The 18,241-nt window shown below is 51.1% G+C and overlaps 1 protein-coding gene across 2 annotated transcripts in view; it reads left to right on the top strand.

Moving 5' to 3' along the window:
- RABL6 (RAB, member RAS oncogene family like 6) overlaps positions 1–18,241 on the top strand; it is a 48,219-nt gene that overhangs the window by 11,581 nt on the left and 18,397 nt on the right. For both annotated transcript variants that reach the window (XM_032973335.2, XM_032973334.2), the window contains exons 4-11: positions 4,887–4,934; positions 8,003–8,055; positions 8,930–9,015; positions 11,652–11,792; positions 12,226–12,331; positions 15,346–15,449; positions 16,143–16,356; positions 17,468–17,600. In XM_032973335.2, coding sequence (XP_032829226.2) covers positions 4,887–4,934; positions 8,003–8,055; positions 8,930–9,015; positions 11,652–11,792; positions 12,226–12,331; positions 15,346–15,449; positions 16,143–16,356; positions 17,468–17,600 — 885 coding nt within the window. The remainder of the gene's footprint in view (positions 1–4,886; positions 4,935–8,002; positions 8,056–8,929; positions 9,016–11,651; positions 11,793–12,225; positions 12,332–15,345; positions 15,450–16,142; positions 16,357–17,467; positions 17,601–18,241) is intronic.

Here is an 18,241-nt window from a genome sequence, read left to right as displayed (position 1 = left end):
ACAGCTGTCCTTGGCTCCCCCAGCTTAATTGACCCAATCGTTACCTCATCGTCCCAATATGACCCCCTACTGTCCTGCTCCCGCGCAAACTCACCAATTACCCCCATGCGCCTATTTATTCCACTACATCACCCCCCCCCCCCCCCCCCCCATGATGACAAAAATCTAGCCGTCCCGGCTACGACCATACTTCGACTTCCGGGTAGTCGAGCACAACAAGGACATAATAACAACAACCACGCATCACAGAAACATATATGTACAACAGCCGTACGAGCCATAAAAGTCAATAGAAAGTTCTTCATCGGGAGCAAGTTCCAGCAGCCAGTCTTCAACGAGTTCGCGTGGCCAAGCCCCCAGGGGAGGCGAGCACGTGCTCCCTGGAGGCCCTGGGGGAATCTGAAAAAGGCCCAAAAAGGGCACAGCCCTTCCCCCGGAGTTGGGCAACAGGATGCGCAGGAGCGACGCACGGGTGCTCCACTCCCCCCTTCAAGCCCACATCCAGTCAGCACAACCGGCGACTCCAAGGGCGGCAGGCGCAGGAATCCTGTGATGAGAGAAACCAACCCTCCTGAGGCATCACTCGACGAACACTCGCCTCGACTCGTCGGACACAACAGTCACCCGTCCCAGGGAAGTGGAGATGATCAATTCCACCCGGTGGAAGGAACCAAAATACATATTCTACAATCAACCCAAAATCACACAAATACCCATGCACACACAAAATGGCGGCTGCATGCTTGGACGGCAATGCCGCAATCCCCGCGCACCCACATATCTCCGCGGTTCTCCCCGCACTCCCAACCCAGTATACTCCTCTGGGAATCATAACAGACAATGCATTTCGCACCCTCCGACGCCTCTGCGCATCGCCGCCGTTCATCGCACGAATTGGCCGTAGCGGGGGAATTTTAAACCAGTGTTTCTCCAAGACTCGCGTTGCCGCAATCAGCTGCCCCAACCGAGTTGAGAAGACACATCGTTCACCCACTGCACAACATGCACCCTGACAACTGAGGGATACATCTCCAGCCCACTGTTTCAACGCACCTCGGAGTGTCTCGAACTCCGGGCCGCCAGGGCGAGCCTACAGCTCCATCGTATAGCTTCAGACGCACCACGGAGAGCCTCAACCTCCGGGCCGACAGGTCAAACCATCATCCATAGCATGACGGGACCACACTCCCATGTTAGACAATCAACACTTACTGGGCCATCCTGGTCAGGATCTGCACCCCAAGAGATTTGACAGCTAGCACAATACCAAATCAATGGCAGCATGTCGCCATCTCCAATGTCGAACAGGCACGCACAAATTGCGACGATCCCAAATACCCAACGGTCACCACAATACACTTCACATCCCGCATCAGTACCCATTATGTCTGATACTCGCATTGCAGCACACAGCTGTACCAACCGAGTTGAGAGCAAAACAACTATACACAATCCCACGATTCGCGGAATGAGGTAATACAGTACACGCAGCATATACAGTCCGATACAGTCTATACCTTGGCAACAATAACGATCAAAGTTTCTCACAGTCACACATAACCAATCATAAGCGAAGCTCCATATAGTATATACAATAACAATCGCGAATCATTAACACGGCAACCCACAGGATGTTTAAAGTGCCTCGGGACACTCGACACACACGAATTAATCATTAACAGCCCCATCAGATAACACTCCCGATGCCGTAACCACACACGAGCACAGACATTGCGTTCATCCTACATTCACACAGCCAGAAACCCTGTTCAGCAGCCCAGCGAGCAACAAAAACCCACACGCAAAAACAACAACCCGGCGCGCGCAAGATGGGTGAGGTGTGTGTTTAGGGCCGGGTGCGTTGTGTCACGACTCGCCTGAGAGGCTGTGAGGAACTCGAAGCTTGGATGGTGAGCACGGCATCCTTTTGCGACAGGATGCTACCAAGACGGCTGAACATCTCCCTCCACAGGCGTTGAGAATGGCGGGAACGGCGTTTCGGCGGGAACCGCGTCCTGGCCGGCCGCCACGATGGCGGTCGCGCGCGCACGATGCGCACAATTTTCCCGCCCCGGCACCCGCATTAGCGGCGGCGGCATTCTCTCTCCTCCGGCGCTCTCCCTCTCGATGGCGGCGAGGCAGCCGCGTGATGTGTGTCCTGCTGCCCCGCCTGCAGCGCCGCGGGAGGTGCGGCTCCGCCGTCGGCGTTTCCCGGCGGCACGGGAACGGCAGCGGGCTGGCTTAGCCCCGTCGGCAACTGCTTCGTCTCTGCTCTCCGCTCTTCGCTATCACTGTGCTCTCTCCACTGCTAACTGCTTTGTCTCTGCTCTCCGCTCTCCGCTATCACCATGCTCTCTCCACTGCTAACTGCTTCGTCTCTCCAGCTGCTCCACGTCTTGCCTCGTCCAGCCCCCGACTCGAACTCCCGTTTCTCCTCACGTCCCCCAATTTATCCCCGCTATGATTACACCCCAATTAATTAACCCGCGTCCCAACGACGCTCCTCGTGCCCGTGCACCTGTTACCTCGCCAGACTTCAAGACGCCACCTCAGCCCTGACAACAACACCAGCCAATCACAGCCGTCCTTGGCTCCCCCAGCTTAATTGGCCCAATCGTTACCTCATCGTCCCAATATGACCCCCTACTGTCCTGCTCCCGTGCAAACTCACCAATTACCCCCATGCGCCTATTTATTCCACTACATCAGTACCAAAAATGAGGGATGTGTATTGGAGAGTCATTCCAATTCTACCCTTAACCTAAAAATATGTACCTATATCTCGTTTCACAATACAATAATAAAATAACATAAATATTAAAACTATTGAATAGTAATTAACAAAAGTTATTTACTCTTTCAGGGAAAATCTTGATTTGAAGCTGTCGTGACTGCAGAAATCCATACTCTTTGGTTCTTTCGGTAAAGTCACGTAGGTAGAAAAAATAATAGATCACGACGTTTCGATCGCAACACAAGCAATCGTCATCAGGTGGGACAACCACAGCAAGAAAAAACTGCTGAAGTAGGCGAGAGATCTGCGGTGGCACGACGTTATATAGTAGGTCTCGGCAGTAGGGGGGAGAGAGAAGTGGGGGCGGGGAGGCAGGGCAGAAAGTGGACCCCACAGCAGTACCCGGGTCACTGGAGTAGAGATCGCAGAGAGATGCACAGAGAGAGCGAAAGACACACAGAGAGTCGGAAATGACAGCTGACATAGACAGGATGGAAACATCCCAGTCAGTTAAGACTTGACCAGGTTAATAACGTCCTTCCATTGATTGCTCAGTTAGTATCCATCTTCTCGGTTGAAGTTGTGTCTGTGTTTATATATCTGGATGGTTTCATGAACAAATCTCTGATAATAGCCGGTGGGTTTGCAGACTGCAGGAATTCATATTCTATGGTTCTTTTGGTAAAGTCACTTTACCAAAAGAACCATAGAATATCATCTAGTTTGACAACTAATTTCTTTGGAACAGTTTTTTTTTATATTTGGTTTGCTGTCTTTCCCCCTCACCTTCGATTAGGATGGTTGGCTACCTACTGTGCGAAATATGTTCAACACGCATACATTAAATTTTGATTTAAAGCTTTCGTGACTGCAGTGATTCATGTTCTTGGTGCTTTCGGTAAAGTCACGTTGAAGGGAAACAATAAATAATAAAATATATATAAAACAATAAAATTCTCACGACGTTTCGACTGTAACACAAGCAGTCATCATCAGGTGTGAAAACCAACGGCAAGAACATTTGAAAGAAGTGGCGGTTTGTATTTATTTATTTTTAAACGTTAGCACCACGGATAGCGATTTGACAGTTTGTATTCGTGAACACAAAGCAGACCTTAAACACGGTAGGACCAACACCTCGGCCGTGGCAGATCACTGTTATAATTCAGTAGGCTCACATGACATTGACTTCTCCAAGACAGAGGTTCTTTGCAAGCCATCTGGCTACCATGAGAGATTCGTTCATGAGGCTATCCACATAAACAAACACAGAGACAATTTCAACCGAGAAGATGGATTCTGGCTTAGCAGTCATTGGAAGGATTTGATAAACCATTTGGGGTCTTAATTGATTGTTCACGCTTACGGTGGCTTTCAGACAGCATACATTAATTTTTCGTCTCCCCTCTCCTCTTTTCCGAACATAGATGGACTCGTCCATCTAAACAAACTGTCAAATCGCTATCCGTGGTGCTAACGTTTAAAAATAAATAAATACAAACCGCCACTTCTTTCAAATGTTCTTGCCGTTGGTTTTCACACCTAATGATGACTGCTTGTGTTGCGGTCGAAACGTCGTGAGAATTTAATTGTTTTATATATATTTTATTATTTTATTGTTTCCCTTCAACGTGACTTTACCGAAAGAACCAAGAATATGCATACACTATATCAGGGGTGGGTACCTTTTTTCGGCCAAGGGCCATTTGGATATTTATATAACATCATTCGCGGGCCATACAAAATTATCAACTTAAAAATGAGCCTGTTATAGTTGGTCAAACATTTAATTAACTCACCCCTAATGTGATGTCTGGAACTGCTTCTCTTTGGTGAGGCGTGCGATGATGTTAGCCGGTATTGATGATGTTGCTACTCGCAACTGTTTTTCCAGGTTTGCTCCTAGATTTATTGAATTTCGAGTCCCGCCTGCGGTTGCCTTGACAGGGACAGACCAAATTGTTTCGCGGGCCTTACGTTCCCCACCCCTGCACTACATCAATGAGATTATTTCATTTTTTTTCAGTCTGCATGGTGGATGTAAACATTTGTATATATGAGCTTCTTCAGTACGAATGAAATGCTACGGAACATTATGCACCCATGTCCCCATCATTATGTTTAACGCTTCTACTTGCTTCCTTTTGCGCAGCTACGGACGATGTTGTCAAGGTGGAGGTTTGGGATGTCGTTGATAAAGGCAAGTGGCAGACAAAGCAATATGTACTTACCTCTTACCACGTATTTACAACAATACATGAGCATACGATACACCTTGCCTGATTTGTGTCTCCACAATCAAATGTAAAATATTTTTTTATAATAATTGCCATTTATAAGGCGTAATTCATCCAAGGACCTCAGTGCGCCATGCACGAAGTTGGGAAATATAAATAGTGCAGAGTCCACTGGTCATACATGGGAAGTGTAGGCCAAGGCGAAACAGGTGAGTCTTTAGAGAAGACCGAAACAAAGTGTGTGACCTCGCCTGTCAGACCTCAGGTGGCAGGGCGTTCTGTAGTCTTGGCGCAGTGCATGCAAAGGCTCGGTCACCCCAGGTACAGAGTCTGCACATGGAGCAGATGTAAATTAGCGGATCGTAGAGGTCGTGACGGCACGTACATCCCATTAGCCACACAGCCTTCTGAGGGTGAACGTTTTTTTTGAGCAGCATTGGTTTAACTCAAACAAACTCGTAAAAATAATGATGCCTTGCAATAGGTATCTCTTTCGCGTTTGAACATCTTAATACCTTTTATATTGCCAGAAAGGGTAAAGCCTATTCTTATGTTTTCATCATTTCGATTCTGGCAAAAAGGTCCCATAGATAAAACTGTGGTAAGTCTGATCGTAAAGAGAAGGCTATTGGAGGCAGGAGTGCCATCTGTATTACTGTGTAGATCACAGAGCTGGACGCTGACTCGGCAGCTCGAGCCAATAAGTTGTTGGCATTTGAGGCCAGCTGTGTCGAGGTGAATGCTATGAATTCCGTGGCACGACAGGATACGCAATGCAGAAGCCTAGAAGATAGCGTGTCATGTGAGTGTTTTAGATATAGTTATGCACAACCAGTTGTGTTGGGTGGAATTAGTGCTTGATGGATAAGGGCCGATTGCCGAGACAGGCATTGAAGTGATCGTCACGAATCGGGCGATGGTTTCGAGATGTTATCTCCCTCGCCTTTTTGGAGTTTGTGTGTCTCCCCATGGTCTCGTGGTTTTTTCTCCAAGTCCTCCGGTTTTTTCCCTCCACATTTAGAATCAACGTCACACTCGTTTAGAATATTTGGCTGCTATATATTTCCATGCGATAAGCCACTTTGTTGAGCTATCATTTGTGGCCAGGTTGCGTCTGAAAAAGAGCTACATAGCTCAGTGGGCCTTAAATGGTAAAATAAAACATAGTTTATTATTGTTATTTATTAAAATAAAAAAGAGCAGATGGTGGGACACTGGTCAGGGCACATGTTGCATGTCGTTTACGCGTTTCCTGTGCTCCAGCTGCGGGATCTGGCGAGGGTAGAGAGCGTTAGCAGTTAGGTACGGCGGCATCATGGCTTTGGCCATGATGAAAACTCGATACCCTAGACCGGTTTCGACATTCAGTGTCTGATCAGCGGGTTTGCTTGAACCAGTATTCGCGAATTGCCAGATGTTTAAAGGCAAGGACGATGCTGCCTGTATGGAATTTCATCCCTTATGTCGGTGCTGACGCTGAATCTGAAGAACCAGCATTGCGAAGGTGGAATATCTCCTGAATTTTTCATCAGGAGTCTTTAAACAGTGCTGCCTTTGGGGGACTTTGCACAGATGTAGCTGCTGCGGCACAAAGAACCAAACATGAGACCCTTTTGTTGGTTTGAACATTGCGACGTTGCTTTCTTGCCCGCGGGTTTTGAACTTGTCACTGATCTCTGCGCATGTCCATCGTTCTTTTGCCTCCCCTATTGGTTCCGTTTCTTACTCTCGCTTCCGACTGATTGCCTTTTTTTATTTTTTTCTCTTTGTCCACGTCGCCTGCCCTTCTCTTTGTCACGTCGCCTGCCCTTTCCTTGTCGACGGTGCCTGTTCTTCTATTTTTCCATGTCTCCTGCCCTTCTCTTTGCCCACGTCTCCTGCCCATCTCTTTGCCCACATCGCCTGCCCTTCTCCTAGTCCACGTCGCCTGCCCTTCTTGTCCACGTCGCCTGCCCTTCTCCTTGTCCACGTCGCCTGCCCTTCTCTTTGTCTGTCTCCTGCCCTTCTCTTTGTCTATGTTGCATGCCCTTCTCTTTGTTCACGTCGCCTGCCCTTCTCTTTGTCTGTCTCCTGCCCTTCTCTTTGTCTATGTTGCATGCCCTTCTCTTTGTTCACGTCGCCTGCCCTTATCTTTGTCTGTCTCCTGCCCTTCTCTTTGTCTGTCTCCTGCATTTCTTTTTGTCTATGTCTCCTGCCCTTCTCTTTGTCTATGTCTCCTGTCCTTCTCTTTGTCTGTGTCGCCTGCCCTTCTCTTTGTCTATGTTGCCTGCCCTTCTATTTGTTCAAGTAGCCTGCCCCTTGTTTTCTGCTGCCTGTCGCGTCTCACCACTCTACCCCTTTGTTCATCCCTCACTTTGATGCTCAGGACGACGCTTTGTCTTGGGAGGAAGTCTCGGCAAGTCCGAGCTTTTAGTGCGCCTACTTTGTTTTAACGCTGTTGCCTTTGTTGTTTTGGTCAACAAGACTCCACACCTGGTCTCTTGGTTTATCACCGAGTTCAAAAAAATAATCTTTGCAGGGTTGCAAACTTTCCCCTCCCAACCTTCGTGGGCGCTGTATACCCGCGTGTTTCGTCCTTTTTCCGCCCCTCCGATTAGCAGGGTTGGCTACATACAGTGCGAAAGAAGTTCAAAGTGCATGCGTGCATTCGTAATTTAAACCGTACTAATTCAAGTGTGAATTAGTTGCAAGCAAAAACTGGTAATATTGTAATTGAGTTGTTTATTCGCATACACGTGCGAACCCATCTGTGCTTTTACTGTAAACCTGTGCGAGATGCTGTGCTGCTTGGGGGGAGTACCGCGGTGCGTGACGCTGTGTTGGGGTGAGTACCGCGGTGCGTGACGCGGTGTTGGGGTGAGCACCGCGGTGCTTGATGCTGTGTTGGGGTGAGCACCGCGGTGCGTGATGCTGTGTTGGGGTGAGCACCGCGGTGCGTGACGCTGTGTTGTGGTGAGCACCGCAGTGCATGATGCGGTGTTGTCGTGTGAACCGCGGTGCGTGATGCTGTGTTGCGTGCTGTGCGTGGCAGGGAGGAGCAGGAAGAAAGGGGACTCCCTGAAGCTGGAAAACGAGCCCCAGGAGGTAAGGAAGGCTGCACCCCGGTACTTCCGCTCTCACCGCCGTTAACGGGGCGTGTCAATACTGAAATGTGTCTGTGGTGTTTGGTTCAATGTATGTGGTTTGTTGAACTTTTTTCGCACCGTACGTAGCCAACCGTGCTAATCGGAGGTGCGGGATAAGGACAACAAACAGGACACAACGCGTGCGTTGAGCAGCAAGCGCAGGCGTCTCATCGTAGCAGGTGGAAAGAGCAGTCACTTCGGCGGGAGGGTTTTTGTAACAATGCAGACCGCTCAAGGTCGAACACGAAACTGTCAACGTTGAAGTTACACCAGCGATGTCTCGGGGCCTCTATTCGAAGTGGGCTGATTGTTTAACGTCTGCTGCTGTAGTTTCAACAAGAACGAATGAGCGGCCAGCATGGGTGGCTCCACAAGTAACGATAAAACCGCTCTGTCTGTACGGGTGATGAGTGGCATCAGGGAGATGGCTATCCTGCAGGAGCGTCTGTGGCCATGACGACATAATATTTTCACTAGTGAGTCAGGCTCTGAGGGCTTTGGAAGCTTGATGGAATGTGAGTCGAAGTGGTTGAAGCATCGAGAGAAGTTTTATGACCTGCAGTGTGCTGGTTGAATGAGTGGGTGGGTGTGTGAGTGAGTTTGTGAGTGTGTTGTTGTGACCCACAGTGTGGTGTTTGAACAAAGCATTGATGAGATGAAATTGTTCGGTCGACTGAATTCCTCAACACGGGTGGAGGAATCAATGAAAGTCGAAGTTCACGGGAATATCAACCATGGTAGTAGCGATAGAAGAGTGACTTGGAGGTAACTAACTGCCGGCTATCGAGCTCTTGCAGAGAAGGGTCGCTGACGATGCGTGTGTGTTCCTGCAGGATGAGCTCGCGCTGGACGCCGAGTGCATTGATGTTTACAAGAACTGCCACGGCGTCATCATGATGTTTGACATCACCAAGCAGTGGTAAGCGAGCGCGTTTCGTTCCTTCCGTCGTGCCAGCACGGGCCGTCGCTCGCGCTGGTGCGCAACCCCGACAGCGCTGCTGAGGATTCAAACCCCCAAATAGCAGCCAGAGTTGGCACGACCAAATTAAAATGCCTAATACGACAAAAAAAGACAAAGATCCCCCCGTATAGCCTTAACAGACTGTTGGGGCAAGTGCTGTTAGCGTGCACCTATACAGTCCGGCATGGCACACGAGGGGGTGGGTGGCCAACACCACGCCCGGCCGCCTTTGTCTCCCTAGTGGTGATGCTTATACACCGGACCAGGTACTCATTTGAGGATGAGTCGACCAAGGGGAGGGCCGGGACCGGTTCAAATAATCGTCACTGATTGTTGGCCGCAAGCGGGAATCGAACCCGGATTGCCGGGTTCGTAATGCAGCGCGCTAACCGCTACTCTAAGACACACACACACACGCATCTTATTATAGAGCTGTGCTCTGTCCTGGTGAGTACACGACGGAGCTTACGGACAAGAGTTGATATTTTTCTGTCAAATATGTTGCGCGTGTTTTAGCAGTGGAGCACTACTAACCTGACGATAGCGTCGCGGTGCAGACCGTGTCACAGTGAACTGCCTTGGACTGCCTTGCCTGCTGGCAAGCGCACGTGTGCTTCCACATCGGCTGTAGAGGGGTTTAGGAATGAATAGCGAGAAGGTGGTAACAGTTCATCCGCCTCGGGGGACTGGATTGTCAGCATTTGGGGTGTTTGAGTGTCGGCACAACGGGTGACGAAGTGCCGTGGTGTGTGGGTGCGTGGGTGTGTCGTGGTGTGAGTGGGTGCGGGAGTGAGTGCCAAGGTCTCACTCCGAATCAGTCGAGCGGCAAATCTTTTCATCGGTTGCGTAACGCTGTGTGGAAGCTACCTGGTCTGTCGCTCCGCACGAAGCTTCAGGTCTTCTGGGCCACGGTCATTCCCTCCCTTCTCTACGCTTGTGAAACGTGGACCTCCCTAATGGAGCATCTTCGCCGGTTAGAAACATTTAGGCTGGCCTGCCTACGATCCATCCTGGGTTTAACCAGGCTGGATTGTGTGAGGAGCTCACAAATCTTTGAAAGATCTGGGCAAAGTCCTATCGGTGAGCTCCTCCGGCAGGCAAGGCTGCGTTGGCTGGGTCATGTAGTCCGCGTTGGCTGGGTCATGTAGTCCGCATGCAAAGCCACCGCATGCCTAAACAGCTTTTGTTCGGCCGGATAGAGGGGGCTCAACGGGTGCGGCACGGGCTAGAGAAGAGATGGAGTGATGTGGTACAGGAGGACGTGGAGCTGAGTGGACTTGCCGATGACTGGTATCAGCGGTGTCAAGATCGGCCTCTGTGGAGGAGGCTCGTGAAGGACGCTACTGGGCAGTTGGAGGCAGTCGCCCTCAAACAACAACGGAGGGCGGAGGAGCGGCGCTCACAACAACGAACGGAGCGCCGGGTGGCTAAAGCACAGCAAGTTGGCACGGTAGGGGGCACAGGTGGTGCATCAACCGGCCATCTTGGTCATCTCAGTCAGTCGACCCGTGACACCTGGGTCTGCCCCGTGACCTCCTGCCAGCGGTCGTTCGACACTTCACTTGGCCTCAAGGTGCACATGGCCTGGCACAAGCGTCGTGGTGACGTCACCGCCACTTAGTGGCGAATGGCGGTTGTTGTTGTTGTTGAATGTGTTGTGGTGTGAGCGGGTGCGTGGGTCCATAGTCGTGTGGGTGTGTTGTGGTGTGTAGGTGCGTTGGTGTGTGGGTGTGTCGTGGTGTGAATGAGTCCTTGCCGTAGTATGTGTGAGTGAGTGTCGTGTTGTGAGTGCGTGTGTTGTGGGTGTGAGTGAGTGGGCGAGTGAGTGAGTTGTGTGGTGTCTGCGATTGTGGTGGGGTCAGTTAATTCCATGGTCTGAGTGGTGAGATGGTAAGTACCTGGCCTGGTATACAGGAGGTTGTCGGTTCGATCCCGACCCTGACATCTGCTGTATATTTGGAGTTTGCGTGTCTCTCTCTCCACGGTCGTGTGTATTTTTCTCCGAGTCACTGTTTTCCCTCCACATTTAGAATTTAACGTGGCTGCTATACATTTGCACGTGATGATGAGCCACTTCGTTGAGCTATCATTTGTGATAGCCAGGTCGCTTCTGAAAAAGAGCTATACAGCTCAGTAGGCCTTACCTGGTAACAAAAATAGTTTAGTTTAACCATGCGATAAGCTGCTGTTGCACCATTGTGTGGCTCTCTTGGCCCGGTAGCCCCGCCGCTTGGAAAAGACAGAGGCGTCGTGTGCCCATCGTGTGGCCCTCGAGTGGCCCTCAAGTGGCCCGCGTGTGGCCCGCGTGTGGCTCTCATGTGGCCCTCGAGTGCCCTCATGTACCGTCCTTTTCTACTTCCTTGATGATTGCGTCCAGCTCCTGCTTGGTCGGGGTTTAGCCGAGCAGCTTCATCACCTTGAGTTTTATAGTTGAGAGTTTTGTAGTTGTTTTGTGAGCAAGTGGGCGAGTGAACGAGTCGTCATGGTGCGCGTGGCCATGCGACCTCTGTGGTGCGAGTTAATGCCGCGGAGTGAGCGAGTGGGGTTTGGCGAGCGCGTGAGTTGCGTGATGCCGTGGCCGTGGGGCGGTGCAGGACCTACAGCTACGTGGAGCGGGAACTGTGCCGCGTGCCGTTGCACGTGCCGGTGATTGTGCTGGGGAACCACCGCGACATGGGGGAGCACCGTGTCGTGCTGCCCGACGACGTGCGCAGCCTCTTCGAGGGCCTCGACCGGTGAGCGGCCACTGCTTGCTCCTCACCTTGCTCGCCTCGCTCCTCACTTGACACACCTCGCTCGCCTCAGACGGCTTACCGCTCAACTCACCAACCTCACTCACTCGCACGGCTCACCGCTCACCTCGCCCACTCACATGGCTTACCGCTCACCTCGCCCACTCGCACGGCTCACCAGTCACCTCGCTCACTCACACGGCTCACCGCTCGCCTCGTTCACGCACACGGTTCACCGCGCTCACCACACTCACCTCCTCGGTCACCTTGCTCAGCTCGTCACGCACACAGCACACCGCTCACCTCGCTCATCTTGTTTACGCACATGGCTCACCGCCCACCTCGCTCACCTTGCTCACCTCGCTTATGCACGCGGCTCGCCAATTACCTCGCTTGTGCCGCCGCTCTCTCCCTCTTCCCCCCATGTCTTCCCCAGGCCTCCGGGTGCCTCCTACGTAAACTACGGGGAATCATCCATGAAGAACGGCTTTGGGCTCAAGTTCCTGCACAAGTTCTTCAACATCCCCTTCCTGCAGCTGCAGGTTAGGGTCCCAGTTGAGGCATCCTGGCCACCGGCCTGGTTCGTTGTTCCAAGTCGGCATGCCTTTGGCCTGGTTTGCTGTTCCAATTTGGAACACTTTCTTCCTGGTTTACTGTTCCAATCCGGTAGGTCGCTGGCCTGGTTCGCTGTTCTAATCCGGTAAGTCGCTGGCCTGGTTCACTGTTCCAATCCGGTAGGTCGCTGGCCTGGTCCGTTGTTCCAATCCGGTAGGTCGCTGGCCTGGTCCGTTCCAATCCGGTAGGTCACCGGCCTAGTTCACTGTTCCAAACCGGCAGATCGCTGGCCTGGTTCGCTGATGCAATCCGGTAGGTCGCCGGCCTGGTTCACTTTTACAATCCGGTAGGTCGCTGGCCTGGTCCGTTGTTCCAATCCGATAGGTCATCGGCCTAGTTCTCTGTTCCAATCCGGTATGTCGCTGGCCTGGTTCGCTGTTCCAATCCGGTTGGTCGCTGGCCTGGATCACTGTTCCAATCCGGTTGGTTGCTGGCCTAATTCACTGTTCCAATCCAGTAGGTCGCTGGCCTGGTTTGCTGTTCTGATCTGGCAGGCCTTCAGCCTGGTTCGCTGTTCCAATCGTCAGCGCCTTGCTATGAAAACTTACCACGACCCTCCTGGGGAGACAAGTGTAATAAGCCTGCGGGGCAGCCAGGTGCCTTTAAGGTGCAGTACAGCAAGTAGATTACTGAAAGATTGAGTGTTGTCCACTTGCATCTATGGGACCCTTTGCCATTATATACCGGTAACTGCTCAACCCGAGCACCTCCAATTTGCACGGTTGGCTATGTACGATGGGAAAGAAGTTCAACATACGTACAACATACATACAACATACATAATAGCTTTGACATTTACATCGTCTTCATGCTGTTCACATTTTCCATTCTCTGGTCTAATGCAGGTGGTGAGACAAGGCCATAAAGGAGGCTGTCTCTGGTGTAGGCAAATCAGTTTCAAAGACAATGCATACATTATCAGACCATTTTTTTTGTTTGTTTTTCCACAAGTGTGTATGGTTAATATAGACTAGTTGGCCTTGTAATAGGTGTCTATTTTGGTGTTTGAATATCTTAACACCTGTATTCTTGCCAGAAAGGCTAAAGCCTGCTCTTTCATCAGGGTTTTTTTTTATGGGAATTCCAGTTCACCTGCAGAATAATGCTGCAGGAAATGACAATTTGACAAACATGCCCAGGCAAGGTATTTTGCTTGAACCTCTCCCGAGTGAGTAGACAATGATACACGTGAACCCGCAGGGTCTTGCTCTGACTGCAAGGTTGTGTCACGGGGTTGTGTCACACGATGTGTTATTGTTATTCTTATGCTTATTCACCCAGAAAAGCATCACTTTTTGTCTCAAGACTGTTTTTCAGGTGGGTCCTACCAACTTTTCCCAGCAGAGGGCGATGTTGCTGCTGCGTGTAATCCCAATTGAGTAATTTGGAGGTAAACTTTCAGCATTGGTGTGTTTCACCAATTACATTGTATAGTTTATTTAGCTGCAGGAGTAAACCAGAGAACCTCGTGGAAATCCATACAGAACATGGGGAGAACATACCAAAGCTCAAAACTAAACTAAACTATTTTAATTTTACCAGGTAAGGCCCACTGAGCTACATTTCTTTTTTTCAGAAGCGAATTGACCACAAATGATAGCGCAATGAAGTGGCTTATCATGTGGAAATTGATAGCTTCCAAATACTCTTAAACGCACGTTTCTAAATGTTGACGGAAAAACCGGAATACCCGAAGAAAAATCCATGTGACCATGGGGAGAACTTCTCGCCACCGTGGCATACAGAAAGGTCCTCGAGTCAGGAATCGAACCCTGGTGCTTCTTGCTGCGAGTCACAAGTGTTATCCACTCTGCCACCCTGCCGCCCATGAGAACACCATGTTGTCACGGTGTTTTCATGTGTAGTGTATGTGTATTTGTGTTGTGCCACGTGTGTGTCTTTACGTACGTGTCTGTAAGCTTTATATGTTTACGTTCCGGATTGTGTGTATTAATGTTTGTACAGAGTGAGGAGTGGTAGTTTGCCTTACAGGCTCCCTCACTTTACTGAGATCTTTCTATGAGGTTTCCATAGCTGGAATGGACAATCGTCTTGCCTGCGATGTGGCGTTGCACTGCGGTTTACACGCAGCGAGTACAGACATAAATAATTAGGGTACTGTAGTTGTAGCTTCATGAAAACTGCAGAGTGCATCGCTAAAGCGTGCGGCATCTCCAAGCGATCGTCATGGCTACGGACCGCGGTAAGAAAACACTGGGGGCGACATCAGGACAATGCGAGTGATCGCAGCGATGATGCCCAAGGCACAGAGGGCAACGTTAATAATAAATGCGGCCTTGGGTTCTCCGACCGGCTACTGCTAGAGCAGTTACACGGTCCAGGTGCGTCACTGAGCTGTGGCAGACACGGCAGGCTCACGTCTCGCTGCCCCTGCTCTGGAGCCAGCGACTCTGCTCCTGCTGCCGCTGCCACGACCGCCGCCCGTAGAGAAGGCTCGGGTAGCGTCGTGAGTACACGTGGGGGTGGCTCGCACGCTAAGTGGCTCAGGGAGTGTGCACCCTGCGCGTGGCGTATGTGTGGGTGCCCTTTTGAAGTCGTCGGCGCTGTGTTTGGGGGGCACTGGTAGTGGCAGTGCAGCGGTAACAGCAAGAAGGGCCTTGGTTCGATTCTCCACTCTGGCACCTTTGCCGTGCAGGGTTTGTATGTTTATCCACCTGTTCTTCGTGGGTTTCCTCCGTGTTCTTCGTTATCTTCCCACAACTAAAAAAACAAAAAGACTATTACTGGTATTGACCAAACATCCTAATGCTGAAAAATTTCCTGCAAATTACTCTATTAGCACTACACGTAGCAACATCACCCCCAGCTGTGAAACTTGGCAAGACCATCATGAAAAGAGCCTTGAGACTCAGCGAGGCTTTTATAGATAAACAAGCTTCATAAATAATAATTGTACGTGCATGTGTGCCTGTATTCCCAGCGGGAGACGCTGCTGAGGCAGCTGGAGACAAACCAATTGGACATGGATGCCACCATGGAGGAGCTGTCTGTGCACGATCAGTCGGAGGAGCAGAACTACGAAATGTGAGCCAATTGCTGCTGCCACGCACAAAACAAACAACGATCCACTGTGTAGCCTTAACAGACTGTTGGGGCAAGTGCTGTTAGCGAGCACCTATGAAGGCCGGCACGGCACACGAGGGGGTGGGTGGGCAGCTCCAAGCCCGGCCGCCTTTTTCTCCCCAGTTGTGATGTTTATACACCACACCAGGTCCTCATTTGAGGCTGAGTCGACCAAGGGGAGGACCAGGACCGGTTCAGATAATTGTCACTGATGTTGGTCGTGAGTAGGAATCGAACTCGGGTCGCCGGGTTCGTAGTGCGACTTGCTAACTGCTACACCACCGCTCACAATTTATTGCTGGCACACACACACACATAGCTGCACAACAACAACAAACCGCCGTTTGCCACTAAGTGGCGGTGGCATTACCATGGCATTTGTGCCAGGCTATGTGCACTTTGAGGCCACGTGAAGTGTGGAAGGTCTGCTGTTAGGTCGTGAGACAGATCCAGTTGCCATGGATTGATTGACTAAGATGGCTGGGTCAGATGTGCACCACCTTGTGCTCCCCACTGCTTCGGGAAGCCATCCTTTAGCAGTGGATTGACCATGATTGATGATGAGGATGACTGACGACATATTTTGTATGTTGTACTTCTTTCGCACCGTACGTCGCCGACCGTGCTAATCGTGCGGCGCTGTGCCCATCGCAGCTTCTTGGAGCTGCTGGAGGTGAAGGGCAGCGTCCGCGGAGCGCAGAGTCCCGTGCTGCCCAACGGCGGCGGCGGGGGCAGCAGCAGCGAGAGCCCCACGCCGTCGGCGCCCAGCCCCGTGCCCTCGGTCTCCTCCCGGCCCTCTCCAACCCCACCCGCAGCCCCCGCCCCGCCTGCCCAACCCTCCTCTCCTCGGGCCTCCGCCCAACCCGACGTGAGCCACCCACGAGAGCACGGGGGGGGGGGGGCGCGGGGGGGGGGTAATGGGGTGACGGGGAGGGTGACGCCTCGCATGCTGGAACCCCCTTGTCGGTGACGCGACCATTGTCAGAAGACCCGGCGCCGGTGGCTCTGGGCGGCAGAGCGAGCCACTCGCAGCCACATAATCTGTCTCCAGCAGATAAAAGGGGCAACCGCTTCGTGGGAAAGTTTGACAGTGGTTGTCCTATCGATAGAATTATATGTGTGTTGAAATTATTTCACGCCGTACGTAGCCAACCTCACTGTAGATTTGTCCCCACCATAGGAATATCAAACACTGCAGCTCATCATTGTCCCTCGTGTTTACAAGGGAGACTTGTGCTGTTTTACGTTGTTGCTTTTGTAATTACGGTGAACCAGTTTCTGGCAAATTCGTCCTGGTCTATTGAGTTCGCGCCTGGTTAGACAAAATCAACAACAATTAAATCAACAAAATGTGTCTCACGGTGTGCGCCCTTAACCGAAGGGACCACCATGGTCATCCCAATATAGTCTCGGTATTTACAAAAAACGTGTGTTACCTAGTACATTTGTGGCAATTAAATACTACAATGGGATAGAAGCAATACATAAATTCTGCCCTCAGCCACCTGTGTAACTGCCTCGGAATTTCACTCGTCGTCGTTGGTGCAGCAGGGTGTGGCTTCCCACGCCGTGTTTTCCCTGCACCCAGTGCTTGAGGAAATCGTCGGAGTTGCGATGCAGCAACTGCTGCTGTCTGAGCCCTTCTAGCACAGTCGAAAAACTCGTTCTCTCAGTGCTTCGCCCCGCCCCGTTTATGTGTTGAGCGGTGAGCCTTCCTCACCGCCGCACTGCCTTTTATTTGCACGCACGCTGGCACATTGGGACACTGGTCGAGAGAGCGAGCTCGCTGGCATTTGTGCACGGTTCTGCTCCCCCCTCTTAGCCGTGCGGGTCATGCCCCGTCAGGTCAAGTTTCACGACGGATCGTTCCCTCGGCATCGGCTTTACAGTTTTTTGTTCCCAGGCTGTTGCTGTTGAGACGATGGAAGGCTTCTGACTTTGCGAATTCACCCCCCCCCCACCTCACTGCGCTCCTCTAGGCTGCGGGAGCCCCCACTGCTCCTCCTGGGCCCCCCCAGGCTGAGCAGCCCATGGCCGCCCCCCCACAGAGGAGGGGCTTCATGGCGCGATTCTTTGGGTCGTCGACCCCCGATCCTGCAGCCGCAAAACCAGGTTCGTCGAGCGTGGAGTTCCCCCGGGGTGCTGGGGTTACTCCGGGGTCCACGAGCGCAGCTCATGATGCTGCCAACCAGAATTTACATCATCGTTTATATCAGCAGCAGCATCGTCACAAGCAACGGCGGCGTCATCGTCAGCAGTAGCAGTGTCTCTGTTGTTTAGTTAGTTGTCCTTCCCCCGCACCTCCGGTTAACATGTTTGTCTACATACGGTGTGCAAAAAGTTCAACATGCATACATTACAACATTGTCACCAGCAGCATCAGCAGCAATAACAGTATCACCGTCACCATCATAAATTTTGCACATTTGAAAATTGAGAATGAAGCTCGGCTTACACGAATCTCTGTCTCTCTTCTTATTTGACTTCAGGTGCTGTCGAATGAAATGAGGGTTGGAAAACATCCACTATTATTTGTATGTTATACAAAGATGTTTCCTATTTATTATTTGGTTTTGAGTGTATTTTCCCAAGTTTCCTTTCATTAATGTGTCCACATTCATATATTTATTTCCCGTTTGAAGTCGTATTATTCGCCTGCTGAGAGAAAGGGAGGCTTCCATTTCGCTGCCACGCGGTAAAACTGTAGCCGATCAAAAGCAAGGTTTTATTCTCCACTTGTAAGGATTGGAACC

The sequence above is a fragment of the Petromyzon marinus genome, chromosome 50, assembly GCF_048934315.1.
Source record: "Petromyzon marinus isolate PM22_M1 ecotype Great Lakes invasive population chromosome 50, UKy_Petmar_22M1.pri1.0, whole genome shotgun sequence".
Taxonomy (NCBI): Eukaryota; Metazoa; Chordata; class Hyperoartia; order Petromyzontiformes; family Petromyzontidae; genus Petromyzon; species Petromyzon marinus.
The sequence above is the reverse complement of the archived record's forward strand: the minus strand, read 5'-3'. Positions and strand labels throughout refer to the sequence as shown.